Source organism: Nicotiana tabacum, chromosome 14, assembly GCF_000715075.1.
Source record: "Nicotiana tabacum cultivar K326 chromosome 14, ASM71507v2, whole genome shotgun sequence".
Lineage (NCBI taxonomy): Eukaryota > Viridiplantae > Streptophyta > Magnoliopsida > Solanales > Solanaceae > Nicotiana > Nicotiana tabacum.
Window position 1 is genome coordinate 101,984,826 of NC_134093.1, and position 19,538 is coordinate 102,004,363.

A 19,538-nucleotide genomic window follows, 5' to 3' on the forward strand; every position below is an offset into this window, starting at 1 on the left:
AAAAAATTATAATTTTCTCCCAAAAATTTTCATCTAAAGCCATAATCGTCATTGTTAAATTTCTGATCCCCATTCTCTCTCTACGCGTCAATGGGGACCTTGAATTTCACTCTTCTACTTCTCACTTTTTCTCTCCTCGCCGTCTCTGTCGCCGCTAGACCATGCAAAACCCTATTCTTCATCACTTCCACTTCCAATTATCGCACCCCCAACACAACCACCATTTCTCAAAACCCTAACCCTAATTTCCTCCTCCCTAACCCCTCTATTTCTCCCTGATTCCTAACTTTTTCCTTCAGCTCCATCAGTTTCCTTGACGGCAGTTCAAAATTTGGACTCAATAGACCCTCAATTTTCTTCAGGAGATTCGAACCAATGCTAATCCGTGGACTCGACCCGATCTTTTACGATCAGAACGACGTCGTAGAACAAGTGGAAGAAGAACTGGAGAGTCGATCTTCGCCATCAATGATGATTCCGGTGGAATTTTACTCGACGGTGACGAGCTCCATTCGTGATCGTTCAAAGGATATCATGAGAATTGTCGGAGCTTTGATTTCAGTCGTAGGTTGTGGCGCGTTGACCGCTGCAACTTGAATTCGTATCAGTTGGGAAGGAGATTAGGGGAAGTTTGCATGATAGCCAGTTTAGTCCCTTTTACTTTTAAGTTGTAGTTATAGTAATTACACACTGACCCCACACATTTAGGTTATCAAAGCATATTAGGTCTAGCTTTGTTGCTAATTCTGGGCCTCAATCGTACAGTGCCAACTAAGGCATTTAGGTTTGCAATACTATATATTGTAATGATTTTCTCTTTTCAAGGTATCAATATACAAAACCCTTATTTTTGCTGCTCTAATTTAGCTTCCTTTCGTGTTTTGCTTTCTTATTTTTCCTTCTTTCAATTACTGTTCCATTGATTTTCTTGCATTTCTTCTCATTTTCTGCTACTTAGCTCAACTTGTATCAGTGGTATCATAGCATATCTTGGCTCTGTGGGTGCAATGACTATCAATATAGATGAGGTTATGGAGACACTCAAGAAGATATCCACAGAAGTGTCAACTTTTGCAGCTAGACAGGAACAGCTGGAGGCTGCTCAAGAGCAAACCTGCAGAAATCAAGAAGAATCTTTGAGTGAGATAAGGGAGGTACTTAATGAATTCATACACGATGGAAAGAGACTTGAGAGATACAAATCAGTGGCCTACAGTGGAGGTGAGTTTTACTCTCTTAATGACAAGCCTTTTGATTTTGGAGATTTGGCTTCACCTAGCTCGCAAAAGGTTAATAGACCTGTTGTGGTTGTTTCTAACACTAGTAGTAAGCCCATCTCTGTTGCTCCAATTAGATCTACTTATGTTCCTATGGAACAAGCTTCACTAACACCTTCAAATCCTAGCTCATCACCATACAATTTTCTTGCACTAACAGCCCCCAAACAACCTGCTCCATTTCAAACACACAGTTCTCAGCCACACCCTCTTCCACTTACTAGAACAACCATGATGCCACTTCAGCCTCCTCACAACCAAAATAGCTTAAGCATGAGCTATCCACAAGCTCCATTTCAGACCCAAGGCTCACCTATAGCAATACCCCTATCATATAACCAGTATGCCTAACACACTCAGTTTCCACCTGCCTACTATACCCAAACCACTCACATATCCCCTCCCATGTATCATCAGGTGCCTTACCTTCCTACTCCCACCAATGGACACCCACAAAATCCTCTTTACACTCCCACTATGGCCTTACCTAACATCCCATTTGCTAAATATCACAAGGTAGAATTTCCTAAGTTTAATGGTGAGGACTTGGTTATATAAGGTGGGGCAGTTTTTTGTTGATGAGGATGTTACAATTAAGCAGAGAATGAAGTTGGTATCCATGCATTTTGAAGGGGATACCTTGCAATGGCACTTAGGTTACATGAGGAGTAGGGGACAACTGCCTCTCCCTACTTGGGAAGAGTACTTGTGGGCACTTTATGACAGCTTTGGGGCTGAGTATTCTGATCCTATGACTGAGCTCGTGAATGTCAAGCACACAGGGTCAGTGCAGGATTATCAGAGGGATTTTGTTAGTGTTATCACTGGGATCAACCTAGCCACTGAGCATGCAATCAACATTTTCTTGAATAACTTAAAACCTGAGCTCAGGGATGCTGTTAGAATAGAGAACCCCTGCAGCTTGCCTCAAGCTTATTACCTGGTCAGGCTACAAGAGACAAGTTTTGCTGCTCAAAGTAAGGCCATCAAAGGGCAAATTGTAGCTCGCTCTACCTTTAAGGCAGCTTCAGGATCAAGATTTAGTGGACCTTCTAAGGGAGTCATGGCAGGAAGCAAAGGGCCAGTCACTGCCAGCTTTGATAATAATAGGAGAATGAGGCTTACTCCAGCTGAGATGGAGGAGAAAAGAGCCTAAGGAATGTGTTGCTTCTGTGATGAAAAGTTTGTGCTAGGGCATAAATGCAAGGCCAAAAGGCTGATCTACTCTTTGGAAATTGAAGAGACAGATGCAGTTATCACTGAAGAAGTTGAACTTGAAGAGGGAATCACAGATCAAGGGCAAGAAGAAGAGGATATAGAAAGTTGTGAGATCTCTTTAGAAGCCTTGCATGGTTCTAGAGGATACAAAACTTTAAATGTCCACGGGTTCACTGAGCACAAACTAATCAATATCCCCATTGATAGTGCCTCTACACATAACTTTATTAATGAGAAGGCAGCTCAGAGGATTGGATGCAAGGTTTATCAGATGTATCAGTAGTTGATGGAAGGGTTATCCATTTAGTGAGAGGAAGCCAATAATTCAAATGGCTGATGTAGGGGGTCATGTTTCAAGTTGATTTTCGGGTGCTTCCCATAGGAAGTGGTGATGTGGTATTGGGCATTCGGTGGTTGAGCAAATTGGGAGACATTCAAATCAATTTTGAGAAGCTGTACATGAGGTTTGTGTATCAAGGTAAACAAGTTTCTCTACAGGGCATCCAGCCTTCCTTCAAAACTATAGATACAAAGGCTTTCAACAACATTACTACTAGTGATGCTCAGATTTTTATGATCAAATTGTGCCCATCATCACCTACTGAAGAGAAACATGACAATAATTTGGAGGAAAGACCAGCTGAGGTGCAAACATTACTGGAAGAATATCATGAGCTATTTCAGGAACCAAGGCAGCTACCACCTTCAAGGGGAGTGTTTGACCATAATATTACCTTAAAGGATGCCAATCTTCCTGTGAACTCAAGACCCTATAGATACTCTCCCCTCCAGAAAGATGTGATAGAGAAGATGGTGTCAGATATGCTGCAACAAGGCATAATTCAGTATAGTGTCAGCTCTTATGCCTCTCCTGTAGTTTTGGTAGGGAAGAAGGATGGTTCTTGGAGACTATGGGTGGACTATAGAGCATTGAACAAGATCACTATAAAAGACAAGTTTCCTATACAAATTATTGAGGAGTTATTGGATGAGTTAGGGGGGTCAATAATATACTCCAAGATAGATTTGAGAGCAGGATATCACCAAATCAGGATGGCACCCTCAGATATCCAAAAACGGCTTTTAAGACTCATTTTGGGCATATGAATACTTGGTAATGCCCTTTGGCATCACTAATGCACCCTCCAGTTTCCAAAGTTTGATGAACCATATCTTCAAAGCACACCTCAGGAAGTTCATATTGGTGTTTTTTTATGACATCCTGGTATTCAGCAAGGATCTGCGGGAGCATATGCAACATCTCAGAACCACCTTTGAGCTATTGATACAACACCAGTTGTTTGCTAAGGGAAACAAGTGTGTATTTGCAGCAACAAGGGTTGAATACCTAGGGCACTATATCTCAGCAGAAGGAGTAGTTACTGACCCAAAAAAGATAGAAGTTGTCTAGCTGTGGCAAGAACCAACTAATCTCAAGCAGCTAAGGGGATTTCTGGGGCTAGCAGGTTACTATAGAAGGTTCATCAAGGGGTATGGAGTCCTCAACAAACCTCTTACTGATCTATTGAGGAAGGACAATTTTAAATGGTCTCCCAGAGCTACCGAAGCCTTCATCAACTTGAAGAAGGCTTTAACCTTTGCACCAGTTCTAACCTTGTGTGATTTCTCTATACCATTTGTTGTGGAAACAGATACTTGCAGCATGGGAATAGGGGCCGTACTAATGCAGAAGGGTCAACCTATAGCCTATCTGAGCAAGGGCTTATCTCCTCAGCATCAAACCTTATCAGTATATGACAAGGAGCTATTAGCCTTAGTCATGGCAATGAACAAGCGGTCATAATACTTAACAGGAAGGCCCTTTTACAGTGAAGATAGACCAAAAGGCATTGAAATTCCTCCTTGAGCAAAAACTGCACACAGGATCCCAGCTGAAATGGATAACTAAGCTTATGCAATATTACTTTGTTATTGAGTACAAAAAAGGGAAGGAGAATAAAGTGCCAGATGCCCTCTCTAGATTGCCACTGGTGGAGTTAGCAGCCTTAACACTCTCTATCATCAAGACTAATTTGTTAAGTGAGATAATGGGAACCTGGGAATTAGATGATGAGCTTGTGGCTCTTATTGAGAGTATCAAGAAAGAAGGGGGAGCATCAAAAGGGTACACCTTTATGCACAATAAGTTAATAAGAAATGGGAAGTTAGTGGTAGGACCTTATGAGCAACTGAGAAAGGATATCTTGAAACTATGGCATGATTCCCCTACCGGAGGTCACTCAGGCATAGATTATACCTACAGAAGAATAGTTGAACTCTTATATTGGAGAGCAATGAAGGAAGATGTAATGACATATGTCAAGGAATGTGACACATGCCAGAGGCACAAGTATGAGATAGTACCTTATCCTGGACTACTACAACCACTCAAGATTCCCTCATTGGCTTGGAGCAGTATTAGAATGGATTTTATTGAAGGGTTGCCTAAGGCTAGAGGGAAGACATTTATATGGGTGGTGGTAGATATATTAACCAAGTATGCTCACTTCATAGGAGTGACCCATCCTTATACTGCCACTGACATTGCAAAGCTGTTTATGGAATATGTGTTCAGACTACATGGCATGCCAGAAGATATAGTGAGCGATAGGGATCATGTCTTCACTAGTAGACTGTGGCAGGCGTTGTTCTCTATGAGTGGTGTCACTCTTAGCACTTCTACAGCCTACCACCCGCAGTCTGATGGAAAGACAGAAGTTGTTAACAGGTGTTTGGAGACCTATCTTAGGTGCTTTTGCTCTAATTCTCAAAAGGATTGGTCCTCTTATTTAGCAGCAGTTGAGTGGTGGTATAACACTACTTTTCACTCCTCAATTCAGACCACCCCTTATGAGGCTCTTTATGGCCAACCTCCACCACTTCACTTACCATACATGGCAGGTGATTCAGCTATGGAAGAGGTGGACAGAAGTTTATTGACAAGGGGATTCAAATACCAGTTGTTGCAGTATCACTTACAAAGAGCACAACAGAGAATGGCTGATCAAGCCAATAAACATAGAAGTGATAGGCAATTCAAATAAGGGAGCTGGGTTTACCTCGAGATACAGCCTTATAGACAAGTGACACTTTCAGGAACTCACTTCTCCAAACTCTCAGCAAAATACTATGGTCCTTACTAAATCTTGCAAAAGGTTGGTGATGTAGCATATAAGCTATCCATGCCTTCTCAGCTCTTACTTCATCACACATTCCATGTATCCCAACTTAAGCCCTGCTATAAGCTACCTGACACCATTTCACACCCACCAATAATCGATATATCCAGTCCATACTGCTCTTAACCTCAGCAGATTCTCGATAGAAGGATGATCCAAAAGGGAAACAAGGTTGTTGCGCAAGTGTTGGTTCAATGGGATAAAGCAGCGCCAGATCAAGCCACTTGGGAGGACTACCAATCTCTCAAAATCAGGTTTCCTACATTTCTTCCTTGAGGACAAGGGAGATTTTAACGAGGGGGATCTGATACGAATTCAATAGAGATGAGCTTCATGCTATGATACCTTGTGCTTGCGCAGGTGTACGTAGCCGTTATAATCAGTTGGGAAGGAGGTTAGGGGAAGTTTGCACGAAAGCCAGTTTAGTCCCTTTTACTTTTAAGTTGTAGTTATAGTAATTACACATTGACCCCACACATTTAGGTTATCAAAGCATATTAGGTCCGGCTTTGTTTCTAATTCTGGGCCTCGATCGTACAGTGCCAACTAAGGCATTTAGGGTTGCAATACTATATATTTTAATGATCTTCTCTTTTCAAGGTATCAATATACAAAACCCTTATTTTTGCTCCTCTAATTTAGCTTCCTTATGTGTTTTTCATTCTTATGTTTCTGGGATGATAGATTAAAGGCATGTCCTCAGGTGGGGCAGAGGGAGGGGCAAAGAGTGGGCTCGGGGTCAGGGGGTGGGTCGGGAGGTAGGGGAGGTAGAGTGGGCAAGGGAGCCTATAGGTTGAGAATCGGGTCATGGAACATAGGTTCGCTAACGAGTAAGTCTATAGAGTTGGCGAAGATCCTTCAGAAGAGGAAGATTAATATAGCGTGTGTCCAGGAGACTAGGTGGGTCGGATCGAGGGCGAGAAACGCGGATGGGTATAAGTTGTGGTACTCCGGAGTCGTGAGGGGTAAGAATGGAGTGGGTATCCTAGTAGATAGCCATCTTAGGGAGTCGGTGGTAGAGGTCAGGCGTGTGAATGATAGACTAATGACTATTAAATTGGTGGTGGGTGAGTGTCCTTTAAACGTCGTTAGCGCGTACGCACCGCAAGTAGGTTGTGATGAGGAGATTAAAAGGCGTTTTTGGGAAGGGTTAGATGACATTGTTCGTAGTATTCCGCCTTCCGAGAGGTTATTCATAGGAGGGGATTTCAATGGTCATATTGGGTCGTCGGCAGGTGGTTATACTGAGGTGCATGGCGGCTTTGGTTTCGGGGAACGAAACGGAGGGGGCATATCACTGCTGGATTTTGCCAAGGCATTCGATCTAGTGATTGCAAACTCGAGTTTTCCGAAGCGAGAGGAGCATTTGGTTACTTACCAAAGTTCGGTGGCGAAGACTCAAATTGACTATCTCCTCCTAAGGAGATGCGACAGAAGGTTGTGCGAGGATTGCAAAGTTATCCCAGGTGAGACCCTTGCAACGCAACATAGGCTCTTGGTGATGGACGTTAGTATTATGATAAGAAGGAAACAGAGGTCAGTACGAGGCTGCCCGAGGATTAGGTGGGGCGCCTTGACTAAGGTTAAAGCCCAGGAGTTGGAAGGAAGGTTGTCGGCAATGGGAGCTTGGAGAAGTAGTGGGGACGCAAACACTATGTGGTCGACGACGGCGGACTATATAAGGAAGGCGGCAAGAGAGGTGTTAGGGGTATCTTCAGGCCGCACTTGTGGTCACAAAGGAGACTGGTGGTGGAATGCAGTTGTACAAGGTAAAGTGGAAGCGAAGAAGGTGGCTTACCTGCGGTTAGTGGGGAGCACTGGAGAGGAGGAGAAGAGAGCGAACATTGCAAGATATAAGGTAGCTAGGAAGGAGGCAAAGATGGCAGTGACGGAGGCAAAGACGGCAGCTTTTGCTCGTTTGTATGAGGAACTAGGGAACAAAGGCGGGGAGAAGAAGTTACTCCGACTCGCTAAGGTGAGAGAGAGGACGGCTCGGGATTTGGACCAAGTGAGGTGCATAAAAGATGAGGACGGCAAAGTTTTGTTGGGGGATGACCAGATAAAGAGGAGATGGCAGACCTACTTTCATAAGCTTCTAAATGAGGAAGGGGATCAGGATATTGTACTAGGTGAATTGAGGAACGCCGACAGCCCCCATGAACTAAGTGATTATCGGGACATTGAGGTCGATGAGGTCATGGAGGCAATGCGTAAGATGAGAAGGGGCAGAGCTACCGGACCAGATGAAATTCCGGTTGAGCTTTGGAGGTGTGTGGGTAGAGCAGGCGTGGAATGGCTTATTAAGTTGCTTAATGTGATATCCAAGACTAATAGGATGCCCGAAGAGTGGAGGTGGAGTACTATGGTCCCGTTGTATAAGAACAAAGGCGATATCCAGATCTGTAACAACTATAGGGGTATTAAATTACTAAGTCATACCATGAAAGTCTGGGAGAGAGTGGTAGAAATGAGAGTGCGAAGGACGGTGTCTATTTCAGACAACCAGTTCGGGTTCATGCCGGGGCGATCTACCACAGAAGCTATCCACCTTATTAGGAGGACGATGGAACAATACAGGGATAAGAAGAAGGATCTCCACATGGTGTTTATCGATCTAGAGAAAGCGTACGACAAGGTTCCTAGGGAGGTCTTATGGAGATGCTTAGAGGCTAAAGGGGTCCCGATTGCCTACATTAGGGCGATTAAGGACATGTATGATGGAGCTAAGACTCGGGTTAGGACAGCAGGAGGCGATTCAGATTATTTTCCGATTATTACAGGATTGCATCAAGGGTCTGCGTTCAGCCCTTTCCTATTTGCCCTGGTGATGGATGCTATAACACATCATATTCAGGGGGAGGTGCCATGGTGCATGCTATTTGCTGATGACATAGTTCTAATCGACGAGACACGACGCGACGTCAGCGAGAGGTTAGAGGTTTGGAGACACACCCTTGAGTCCAAAGGTTTCAGGTTGAGCAGGACGAAGACGGAATACCTTGAGTGCAAATTTGGGGCAGAGCCGACGGAAGCGGGAGTGGAAGTGAGGCTTGATTCTCAAGTCATCCCTAAGAGGGGTAGTTTCAAGTACCTGGGGTCGTTTATTCAGGGGTCCGGGGAGATCGACGAGGATGTCACACACCGTATAGGGGTGGGGTGGATGAAATGGAGGTTAGCGACGGGAGTCCTGTGTGACAAGAAAGTGCCACTGTTACTGAAAGGTAAATTTTATAGGGCAGTGGTTAGGCCTGCTATGTTGTATGGGACCGAGTGTTGGCCGGTGAAGATCTCACACATCCAGAGGATGAAAGTTGCAGAGATGAGGATGTTGAGGTGGATGTGCGGGCATACAAGGAAGGATAAGATTAGAAATGAAGATATTCGAGAGAAGGTGGGTGTGGCCCCCATGGAGGACAAGATGCGGGAAGCAAGACTCAGATGGTTCGGGCACATTCAGAGGAGGAACACTGATGCACCGGTGAGAAGGTGTGAACGACTGGCAGTGGTGGGTACGAGGAGAGGTAGGGGGAGACCTAAGAAGTATTGGGGAGAGGTGATCAGGCAGGATATGACGCGACTTAGGGTTACTGAGGACACGGCCCTAAACAGGGAATTGTGGAGATCGAGCATTAAGGTGGTAGGTTAGGGAAATTGTGATGTCTTTGTTACAGCGCACTAGAGTGAGACTAGCCAGTTAGGAAGTAGTCTTAGGATGCTATTGATCAACTACTGATGATGGGCTTTATCTCCTGTGTATTAATACCTTACATCTTTCTCGTATTTCCTATATCTCTTATATTGTTGTTACTTTGTTTTTATGGTATTTATGTTATGTTATGGATTTTATGGTACTTTATGTTGTTTTATTATGAGTCTATTGATAGTACTAATATAGTGTCTCTTGTTGCCTCTTTGAGCCGAGGGTCTCCTGGAAACAGCCTCTCTGCCCCTCGGGGTAGAGGTAAGGTCTGCGTACATATTACCCTCCCCAGACCCCACTTGTGGGATTACACTGGGTTGTTGTTGTTGTTGTTGTTGTTGTTCTGCTACTTAGCTCAGCTCGTATCACAACGATGTACTTGATCTGGTCCCTTTTCTGGCCTAATCGCTTTGATTTTGAGGATTCCGAGGATGACAGTGATGATGACGTTAGTCCTAAGAAGATGGGATACGTGGCGATTCCGACTAAGGTTGTGGATACTGAGTTGAAGAAAGCTGCTGCTCCGGCTAAAGAAGTAGTATAAGCGGTGTGTAATTACGTGAATGCATTTGTTATTGATGCTTCGAAATTTGATGAGCAAATGCGTTGAATTGTACTGTGACTTTGTTGTTCATATTAGTATTGAAATGTCGCAGATCATGTGAAGGTCTATTAAATAACTGTAATAGTGTCATGGAGCAGCTCGAACTCCATTTTCATTGGGTAATATATAGTGTATCACGATGAACAAATATCACGATTATGATGTTTTACCTCTTGCATTTGGATATTGAGCATCTTTATTTTCTGTTAATGTGATGTTTTGTCCAGAGGCGGATATAGACTGTTAAATCTACGGGTTCATCCGAACTAAGTAGTTTTGCATTGGACCTTGTATATGTGATAAAACAACTAATTGATTTGAAACTCAGTAAATCAAAATGAGGGGTGATAGAATTTCGAACTTGAACCCATAAAGTTCAAATCCTGTATACGCCTTTGGTCTTGTCCAATGTGCTACTCCTTGTGTTAAAAGTGATAGTTGAAAGGTGATACCGAACTAAGGAAAATTATATCTGTGTGCTTTCGATAGGACTTTGTTGGAAGTATCTAAAGTGGCTACCAACATGATCCATGCACTAGAGTTGTAATTTCCAACTCTGTTGCAGGTTTGCTCGCAGTGTCTTTACAGAGAGTTGAAGGGAGCTCCAGAATATCTTTTTTCTCTGGACTGTTGGTATAGAATATGTGCTGGGTACAATTAAAGGTGATGTAGGCATCTAGAGCAGTCCACTCTGTTTACGCTTCTTGTCAAGAGACTGAACACTTATTGCTGCTCTTCCTCTGTGCATCTCCTCTAATGCCAATGATCTACCTTGCCACCACAACACAATCAAGAAAGGATTGCTTTTCAAGTGTGTTCATCAAAATAGGCTTGTAACATGATAGTTCATGGCTTATCACACAAACTGTTGTGGTATCTTCCATCAGCATCAGCAATATCATCACATAATCTTACCTCAAACCTCTTCCTTAGGTATCAATGCTGTAGTTGGCAATTCATAATAGATACCTCGATTTGATAATTGGAGTTATGATAGGTAACGTGTTTTGACCTTGATTGCTCTATTCATTTTGGGGGCCTTTGTGGAAGAGGTGGGTTTGGGTATAGGAGTAGACTAAAATGGGCTTGACATGAAGCTTGATCTGGCTTTCTCTGTGGTCAGTGAGATTGTTAGTAGCGTGTGGCTCAACTATGGCCAAGATCTTAAGGGTATGGAAAGAACCCAGTACCCAGACAATGTGTGAAATGAACTTTCGCATATATTACACGATAACTTTGAAATATTTGGTGTATATTGCTGTCTAACTAATAACTTATTGAGAAAGTTTTGGTTGGCGGCAAGAGTTATGTTTATGTTTGATATTATTTTGAGTTGATACAAGCATATTGGGCGCCATTTGTTTCTGAATTTGGAGACACCCCTCAATGTTCAAGAAACCGGTCAACTTTGACTGTTTTTCATTTAAAAAAAAATAGAATTAATATTCAAAAAACCAATTGAAGTCGGTAAGTTAATTCGGCCGGTCATTTTAAAAACTCAACCAATATCGATCATTTTTTTTTTCGCGCGAAAATGCACTTAAAGAGTAAATGAAATAAAAGACAGTCTTAAAATACAATACACCAATAGTCTACTGGTAGAATAGTATCTTGCTGCTACAGTACATACCCTGATTCGATTCTCATATGGTGCATTTTTTAATTACAAAATTAAAAGTACCGACCAACTTGGGTCGGTTTTTTCGGTAATTTTTCTTTTGTTTTGAAATTTAATTGACCAACCGAAATCGGTCGGAAAATACCGACCGAAGTCGATCAGTTGGCTCTACCGACCATACGATTACCGACCGCTACGAATCGGTCGATTTTTGCCAATTACCGACCAACATCGGTTGGTTTTGGTAATCGGTTTTCCACAGTTTTTAGTAGTGAAAGAGAATAGAATTTCCCAAGAAATATTTGTAGTGTTTTTCTGTCTTTTTCTTCGAGAACTTAAACGTTAAAGTGTTTTAAAAAGAAATTACCCAAAAGCATAACATTTAGATTACTTTTGCAAAAAACTTGACATTTTATTAAAAAGACGGATATTAGAAATTTATCCAAAAAGTAATAAAAAATATTGGGGAAAAAAATTGTACTTTGAATGACTGCTGCTAAAATTTTGATCTTCTTCCGCTTTCAAATAAAATGTTTACAAATAATGAAAAACATTAGCTCATCCCACCGACCAACTGTTGTACTAATTGATATGGGACACTCAGAAACCAGTAGAGATAAAACAGCAGCATCCTAGTCTTTAGAACATGCCATTAATCTAAACTATTGACAATTAGTGAAGCAACTTAATTCAGATTGGACTCGGTTGTACTTATAAAGCTCACACAAAGACGGAGCTTGTGGAGCAATGCAGGAGCAAAATTAATGGACTGAGTCCGAATCATATATCTTAACAATGGGCATCCACACTACTTGTTTGTGCAATTGACTATTGTCATAGCACATTGACGAAGCCAAAAATTTCGCTTAGAATATTTAAGGATCGATATTCAAGATTTTATGTACAAAAGAATTAACATGTAACCTTAACGGACCACCCTCGTTGGCAGAGGCGGATGCAAGATTTAAGTTTTATGGGTTCAATCCTGAAGATTTTTTACTATGAATCCATTGTATTTTCAAATTATGGGTTCAAACCTACTATTTGTTACAATTTTTATAAATTTTTATCTATAAATTTATACTCTACGTTATAACACCGGGTTCAGTTGAACCCGGTGTTATAACTCTACATCCACCTCTGCTCGCTGGTTGTAGCTTCGCCGCACCTGTAGCATAATATTGAGGGAGAGAAATTACAGTAATTAGCCACAAAAATCAAATCAAAAGACAGGCAATACTGAATACTGATGCTTAGACTAGCATTTTTCACCAAATGATATGCCTGCAGCAAATTTTGCAGGATAAGTTCTTTCAACATAGATCCAAATAGAAAGGAAAGAATCACAGGAAGGTGTTTGATAATAAGCAGTATCTCACGAATGAAAAAGAATAGTGAGATATACATCATACGGGCTATCCCATGTCAATAATTCTTGCTTAAATAAATTCAAGATTTGGTCCCAAAAAGCCATTTTGAGTAATGCAGATTCAGATGCTTATAAGGCGATCACGGGAAACAAGCCTCTCTGCAGGTATTTTCATCACATCCCTGTGGACTCCAATATCAGAAAAAAACCTATTAGCACAGTAAATTCCCCAACCAACAGCTGCAAGACCAGTCGTAGGCATAAGGCGAACTGGTGATGAAGCGAAAGCACTAGCTGCTGCAGCCAATGACGCTGCCTGACCACTGCGCCCTATGCCCACATTTCTCAGGAGCAGATAACCCGTCTTGCAGTAGATTGCAAAATCCTCACAGTTGTTCTTGAAAAGGTTGTAATTTCCAAAACCGTTACCAAGAAGAATTTCAGCGCGGAGGAGGACATCCTCTTGGGAATCAGAACGAGCAAAGGTGCATGTTCCTCGCACTTGGGCAAGAAAGAAACCTGGCGATACACCATATTGAAAACGATATAGTTTACCACCAGAGAGGAAGCATTCAAGGCATGAAGAGATGACCCCATCATTCCTTGGTCGATCACCACATGTTGGACAGTGGGATACAGGGCGACGAGAGAGAGATGAGCTAAAGATGTAACGATCGAGGACTGTTCCTGTTCCTATCTCCCGACCAGCTGTCGGGGTGAAATGGATCACTTCTCCATCATCAACATATATCCCTGATATTGAAAAGAGGATACGTAAGTTAATTCAGGGGAATTATGCCACACGTGCTTGTTAAACAGCGTGATCACCTCATCTTTTTGATCACCTCATCTAAAAGTTAAATTGTTAGAGAGAATGTATTTTTATTTGCTTAATCATATCTTCGACATTGCTCACCAACAGACAAACATTAGCAAAATCGCTGGAAACTAGAGATATAATAGCATGCAATGCAGAAAAGAAGAAGAGACTGGTTCTGTATTGTTTCTAATTATTTCACACAAACTCTCAGAGAGATTGTCTTACATGATTCTTCTTCCGGATAAATAACCCTTCACTATGTTTAACTCTTTCTCGTTCAGCTCAAAATTACAATATTTCCTATAACTTTCAACTGAGGGAGGCTCTCCAAAGTCCAAACTAAAGAGGTCTAATCATTCTCGATAACAACTAAAAGAGCTGCACATCGTTGGTAACCTTTTATTTGATAGTTGCAAGATGCCGAAACTGAAATATGCTTTATGTATAGATTTCTGTACAAAACCTTATCCAAAGTTGTACCACTAAGAAGCCGATTCGTCACTTCCAACATTTTGATAGAAGTTTTGACTAGTTAACTCTAAATCATACAATTGATTAAGGCAAGAAAGGATTTGCCTTTGTCATTGCTAAGAACTCTAAATCAAGATGGATGTTCAAGGTGCTGCACAAGGACATTTCATTACACGATTCAAGCAATGTTCCGTCGACTTTGATCTCAAGAATTGAGACTTAAATTGGACACAATCAAAGTGAAAAAATGTGGAAAGGAGAATGATTATCAACACAATCTCACAGTGATTAGTTGTCCACTTTGACACAAAATGCTCGAAATAAAACTTTGGGAAGTTGAAAATGGACGAAATGAAAAGAGATCAGTGCAATCTTATCCTGCACTTTTGTTAAACTTGTATTTTCTAACAAAAGCTGCCCTGCAACTGCACCACATTCTTATCCCCGAGAACAACAAGAGTTGCTCGAGAAGTGAACAGAGTTATGCTATCAAGTCATCAACTATATCTACCAAATTATCCATGACTTCTTGAATATGATCACTTTTGGGAGAATTCCTAGTCTTTCAAACTTGAGGAACCCCAAATTTGAGGCTTTACAAATGTAAAAGTTAAACCCATCAGTTATCTAATATGATTCTTATCCATATTTGATCCGTTTTTAAAATGTTCATTATTCAACCCATTTTTTAGTGGATAATATGAGTGGTTAACTGATTTCTTTTAACTATTTTGCCACCACTATTACATCATATTCGCTAAAACTTTGAGAATGCATAAATCCAACTCAAAATTTTAAGGCGGAAATCCAAAATTTTAAGTGCAGACACCCAAGATCGTTTAAGGTATGGATAGCTCAATGGGCTTAGAGTTTGTGAGAGAGTAAATCCCAAAGCAGTGGAGCACATAGCTCAATAGAATAAATGGCTCTGAGTTTAGAGTTTGTGACAAAGTATAGCCCATAGCTCAATGGAATTGGAACGGATGGTTCAATGGTTTCGAGTGAAGAAAACAACATAGAACTGTAGAACTGGCGGGGTTAGATGTAGGAGTTGAAAGGACTTAGAAACAGTTTCTATTTGATATTGATCAAAAAGATACTCTACGAAAATCTAATCATCAAGAAAATGTTTTTCAGTGCTTGGTTACCTTGAGATCCAAAATATGTTTTCTTCAAGAAAAATATTTTTCACCAAAATGAGGAAAATGTTTCAAGAAAATGATCAGACTTCCTTCACTTATGTGTGGAATTAAGTCATCTATTTTCCTTTTTCAAATTTCCCAATTCATGATCAACTCTACTTGTTATAATCAACACTTAGACACACTTTCAACTACTTGTTATAATCAACACTTAGACACACTTTCAACTACTTGTTATAATCAACACTTAGACACACTTTCAACAATATATTTAATTCCCAAATATCTAAACAAGACATAATTCTCATACCATCTATCTGTTACACCTTGAACCATTCTCAAATCCAGGCAGTAGCACTTAAATGTATTGCATTAAGAGTATAGCTTTACGTTCAGCTGCACGACCAAAAAGGAGCAGATTTGTTTTTTCCAGACTCGAAATCCCCCCCAAAATTTTCAGTTCACAAACAAAGTAGTATTCAATTTCAAGAGAACTACATCAGGGCTTAATTATTGCAACAAGAAGTAAAAGACACCCAGTAATTTGATCGATCAATCATTTCATCAATGAAAAAAAACTGCAGAAAAAGCAGGTACTATTCAAAGGAGAATTGAACTCAAACTAACGAGCTTAAAGTAAAAGAGAGCTGTACCATGATGTGCGTAGAGATAGCCGAGTCGCCATGTGTAAATGTGATCTCCAGCCTTGAGCTCCTCTTTCTTGATCTTGTTGGAAAATATTTTCTTCATCTTCTTTAATTTTTCCTCTCTTCCCCTAACCTTTGCTCAGCTTTTCCTCTGTCACTTAGCTGACACAAAAAGAAACAGGGGATACAGAGGGTGTGTTTGGTACGAAGGTTTCAAATTTTAGCGCGGCTTAAATGATTTGGAAAATACGTAGTACTCATTTTCTTCCAATTGAATAAAAATATTTTCCTTTATTAGAGAAAATATTTTTTCATGATGTAGAAAAAGTATTTTTTTTTATTTCAATGAGTACTTTATTTTTATGTCGTAGAAATAGTACTTTCTTTTTCAACAAAAAAAAAGAATATTTTTTTTTATTTATGGAGCACAAATTTCAATGCTATTTTTGTGTAAAAAAATAAAGCAGCACATTAGTTCCTTTGGATTTATATAAATTTTTAAAAGAATAATTAAATTATTAAAGAAAATAAAATCCTGAAAACGTTGGGTATTTGGGAGAGCAAGGAAACATAGGGACTTGAGGGAGGGGAGGTGTGAGGAGAGGAATTTTTTATCCTCTAAACAAATATTAGAAAATATTTTTCGGAACACTTACCTACCAAATAAAGAAAAATAAGTAATAAAACCATTTATTTTCTATGAAAAATATTTTCCTTCTTGCCAAACACATCCATAATGGTGAAAAGATGATTCAGAATTTGGATCACATTATTAAGGAAGTAAATTAAAACAGAAAGCAGAATATGCCAGATTCTTAACGCTCAAAATAGTCGTTACTCCATTAGCCAATTGCCACTAGGTTTCATCGGTGGATTTAGAATTTAAGTCTGCGAGTTCTAAGCTTTAAATTTTTAGTATTGAACTTATTATATATTTTTTTAAAATTATAGGTTTATATCTATTATTTGTTATAATTTTAGTTAGTTTTACGTATAAATTTATGTTTCGGGTTAAAAATGCTGGGTTCATTAGTGGCGCTAGTATTTGCAGCACACATGTTGAACTTTTCCACTGTAGTAATAACGACGATTTATTGGGTACATGCATCAATCATCATCTTAATACGTAAGTGAAGTTGTCTTCTACTTAACCAAATCTTGATACAGTTTCAGGTGGATCTAACCAAGTTCAGCTGCCCAAAATTGATTCGAATCGATCACATAAACATTTCAATTTGAACGCGATTAAGAAATAGCGAGTTATGTGTTATCAAAAGAAAATATAAGTATAGGTTAAACTTGTATATTATCTATTACTTGAATTAATAATAGTTTAAATTTAGAAAAAAAGAATTAGAGAATTATAAGTACATAATCGTTTATAATTTATAATTACAAACTTCATCAAGAAGAAAATAATGCATTGTCTATTAATCCAAAAATTATTTATTTTTTCGCCGGTCGACTTGCAAAACAACCAAACGTATTCAATAGACATGCGAAAAAAAAATATAAGAGAGAGAAAGAGAGAATCAATTTAGAAACGTAATTTACAGTTTAACTTTAAAATCTGTAAAAAAAAAAAGAAAAAGAAAAAAAAAAAAAGGTTACATTTATATGCATCACTAAAGTTTATAATTTCCTTCCCCAAAAGTTTCAATTAAAGCCATAATCGTAATTGTTAATTTCCTGATCCCCTTCTCTCTCTACGCGTCAATGGCGACCTCGAATTTCACTCTTCTACTTCTCGCTTTCTCTCTCCTCGCCGTCTCCGCCGCCGCTAGACCATGCAAAACCCTATTCTTCATCACTTCCACTTCCTACTATCACATCCCCACAACCACCACTTCTCAAAACGCTAACCCTAATTTTCTCCTCCCTAACCCCTCTATTTCTCTTCAATTCCTAACTTTCTCCTTCAGCTCCATCAGTTTCCGTGACGGCAGTTCAAAATTCGGGCTCAATAGACCCTCAATTTTCTTCCGGAGATCCGATCCCATACTAATCCGTGGACCCGACCCGATCTTCTACGATCGAGACGACGCCGTAGAACAGGTGGACGAACTGGAGAGTCGAGCTTCGACGTCAATGATGATTCCGGTGGAATTTTACTCGTCGGTGACGAGCTCCGTTCGTGATCGTTCAAAGGATATCATGAGAGTCGTCGGAGCTTTGCTTTTCGGCGTAGGCTGTGGGGCGTTGACCGCCGCGACGATGTACATGATCTGGTCCCTTTTCTGGCCCAATCGCTTTGATTTTGAGGATTCCGAGGATGACAGTGATGATGACGTTAGTCCTAAGAAGATGGGGTACGTAGCTATTTCGACTAAGGTTGTGAATGATGAGTTGAAGAAAGATGCTGCTCCGGCTAAAGAAGTAGTATAAGAGGTCTGTAATTACTTGAATGCATTTGTTATTGATGCTTTGGAATTTGATGAACAAATGCGTTGAATTGTACTGTGACTTTGTTGTTCATATTAGTATTGAAATGTTGCGGATCATGTAAAGGTCTATTAAATAACTGTAATAGTGTCATGGAGCAGCTCGACCTCCATTTTCATCGGGTAATATACAGTGTATCACGTTGAACAAATATCTCGATCGATTATGATGCTTTCCCTCTTGCATTTGGATATTGAACATCTTTGTTTTCTGATAATGTGACATCTTGTCCAGGGGCGAATGTAGACTATTCAATCTAACGATTTCATCTGAACTCAGTAGTTTTGCATTGGACCTTGTATATGTGATAAAAAAATCCACTAATTAAGTACTACTAATTGATTTGAAACCCAGTAAATCAAAATGAGTGGTGATAGAATTTCAAACTCAAACTCTTAGGGGTCGTTTAGTTGGAAAGAAGTCATCCCAGGATTAGTTATCCTGGGATTAGTTATTCCACCCTCCCATGGGGATAAAAAACACTACAATCCCGGGATTAATTATACTGCACTTTTCTACCAACCAAACATGGGATAAACTCTTCTTAAATGTTGTCCCGGGATTAATTATTCCTTATCCCTCGTACCAAACGAGCCCTTAAAGTTCAAATCTTGGATACGCCTTTGGTCTTGTCCAATGTGCTACTCCTTGTGTTAAAAGTGATAGTTGAAAGGTGATACCGAACTAAGGAAAATTATATCTGTGTGCTTTCGATAGGACTTTGTTGGAAGTATCTAAAGTGGCTACCAACATGATCCATGCACTAGAGTTGTAATTTCCAACTCTGTTGCAGGTTTGCTCGCAGTGTCTTTACAGAGAGTTGAAGGGAGCTCCAGAATATCTTTTTTCTCTGGACTGTTGGTATAGAATATGTGCTGTGTACAATTAAAGGTGATGTAGGCATCTAGAGCAGTCCACTCTGTTTACGCTTCTTGTCAAGAGACTGAACACTTATTGCTGCTCTTCCTCTGTGCATCTCCTCTAATGCCAATGATCTACCTTGCCACCACAACACAATCAAGAAAGGATTGCTTTTCAAGTGTGTTCATCA

At 40.2% G+C, this 19,538-nt stretch overlaps 2 protein-coding genes across 2 annotated transcripts; one reads left to right on the plus strand and one right to left on the minus strand.

The window, feature by feature from the left end:
- Window positions 1-12,836: 12,836 nt before the first annotated feature.
- Window positions 12,837-16,242, minus strand: LOC107800900 (protein LEAD-SENSITIVE 1-like). Its single transcript, XM_016624164.2, has 2 exons — window positions 16,052-16,242; window positions 12,837-13,718 (listed from the first exon to the last, which is right to left on the minus strand). Exons 1-2 carry the CDS (start codon window positions 16,146-16,148, stop codon window positions 13,087-13,089), a joined length of 729 nt encoding a protein of 242 aa, XP_016479650.1. The 5' UTR covers window positions 16,149-16,242; the 3' UTR covers window positions 12,837-13,086.
- Window positions 16,243-17,761: 1,519 nt separating this feature from the next.
- LOC142169070 (uncharacterized) lies at window positions 17,762-18,430 on the plus strand. The gene has a single exon (XM_075230273.1). The coding sequence runs from the start codon at window positions 17,762-17,764 to the stop codon at window positions 18,428-18,430; it is 669 nt and encodes a 222-aa protein (XP_075086374.1).
- Window positions 18,431-19,538: the final 1,108 nt, after the last annotated feature.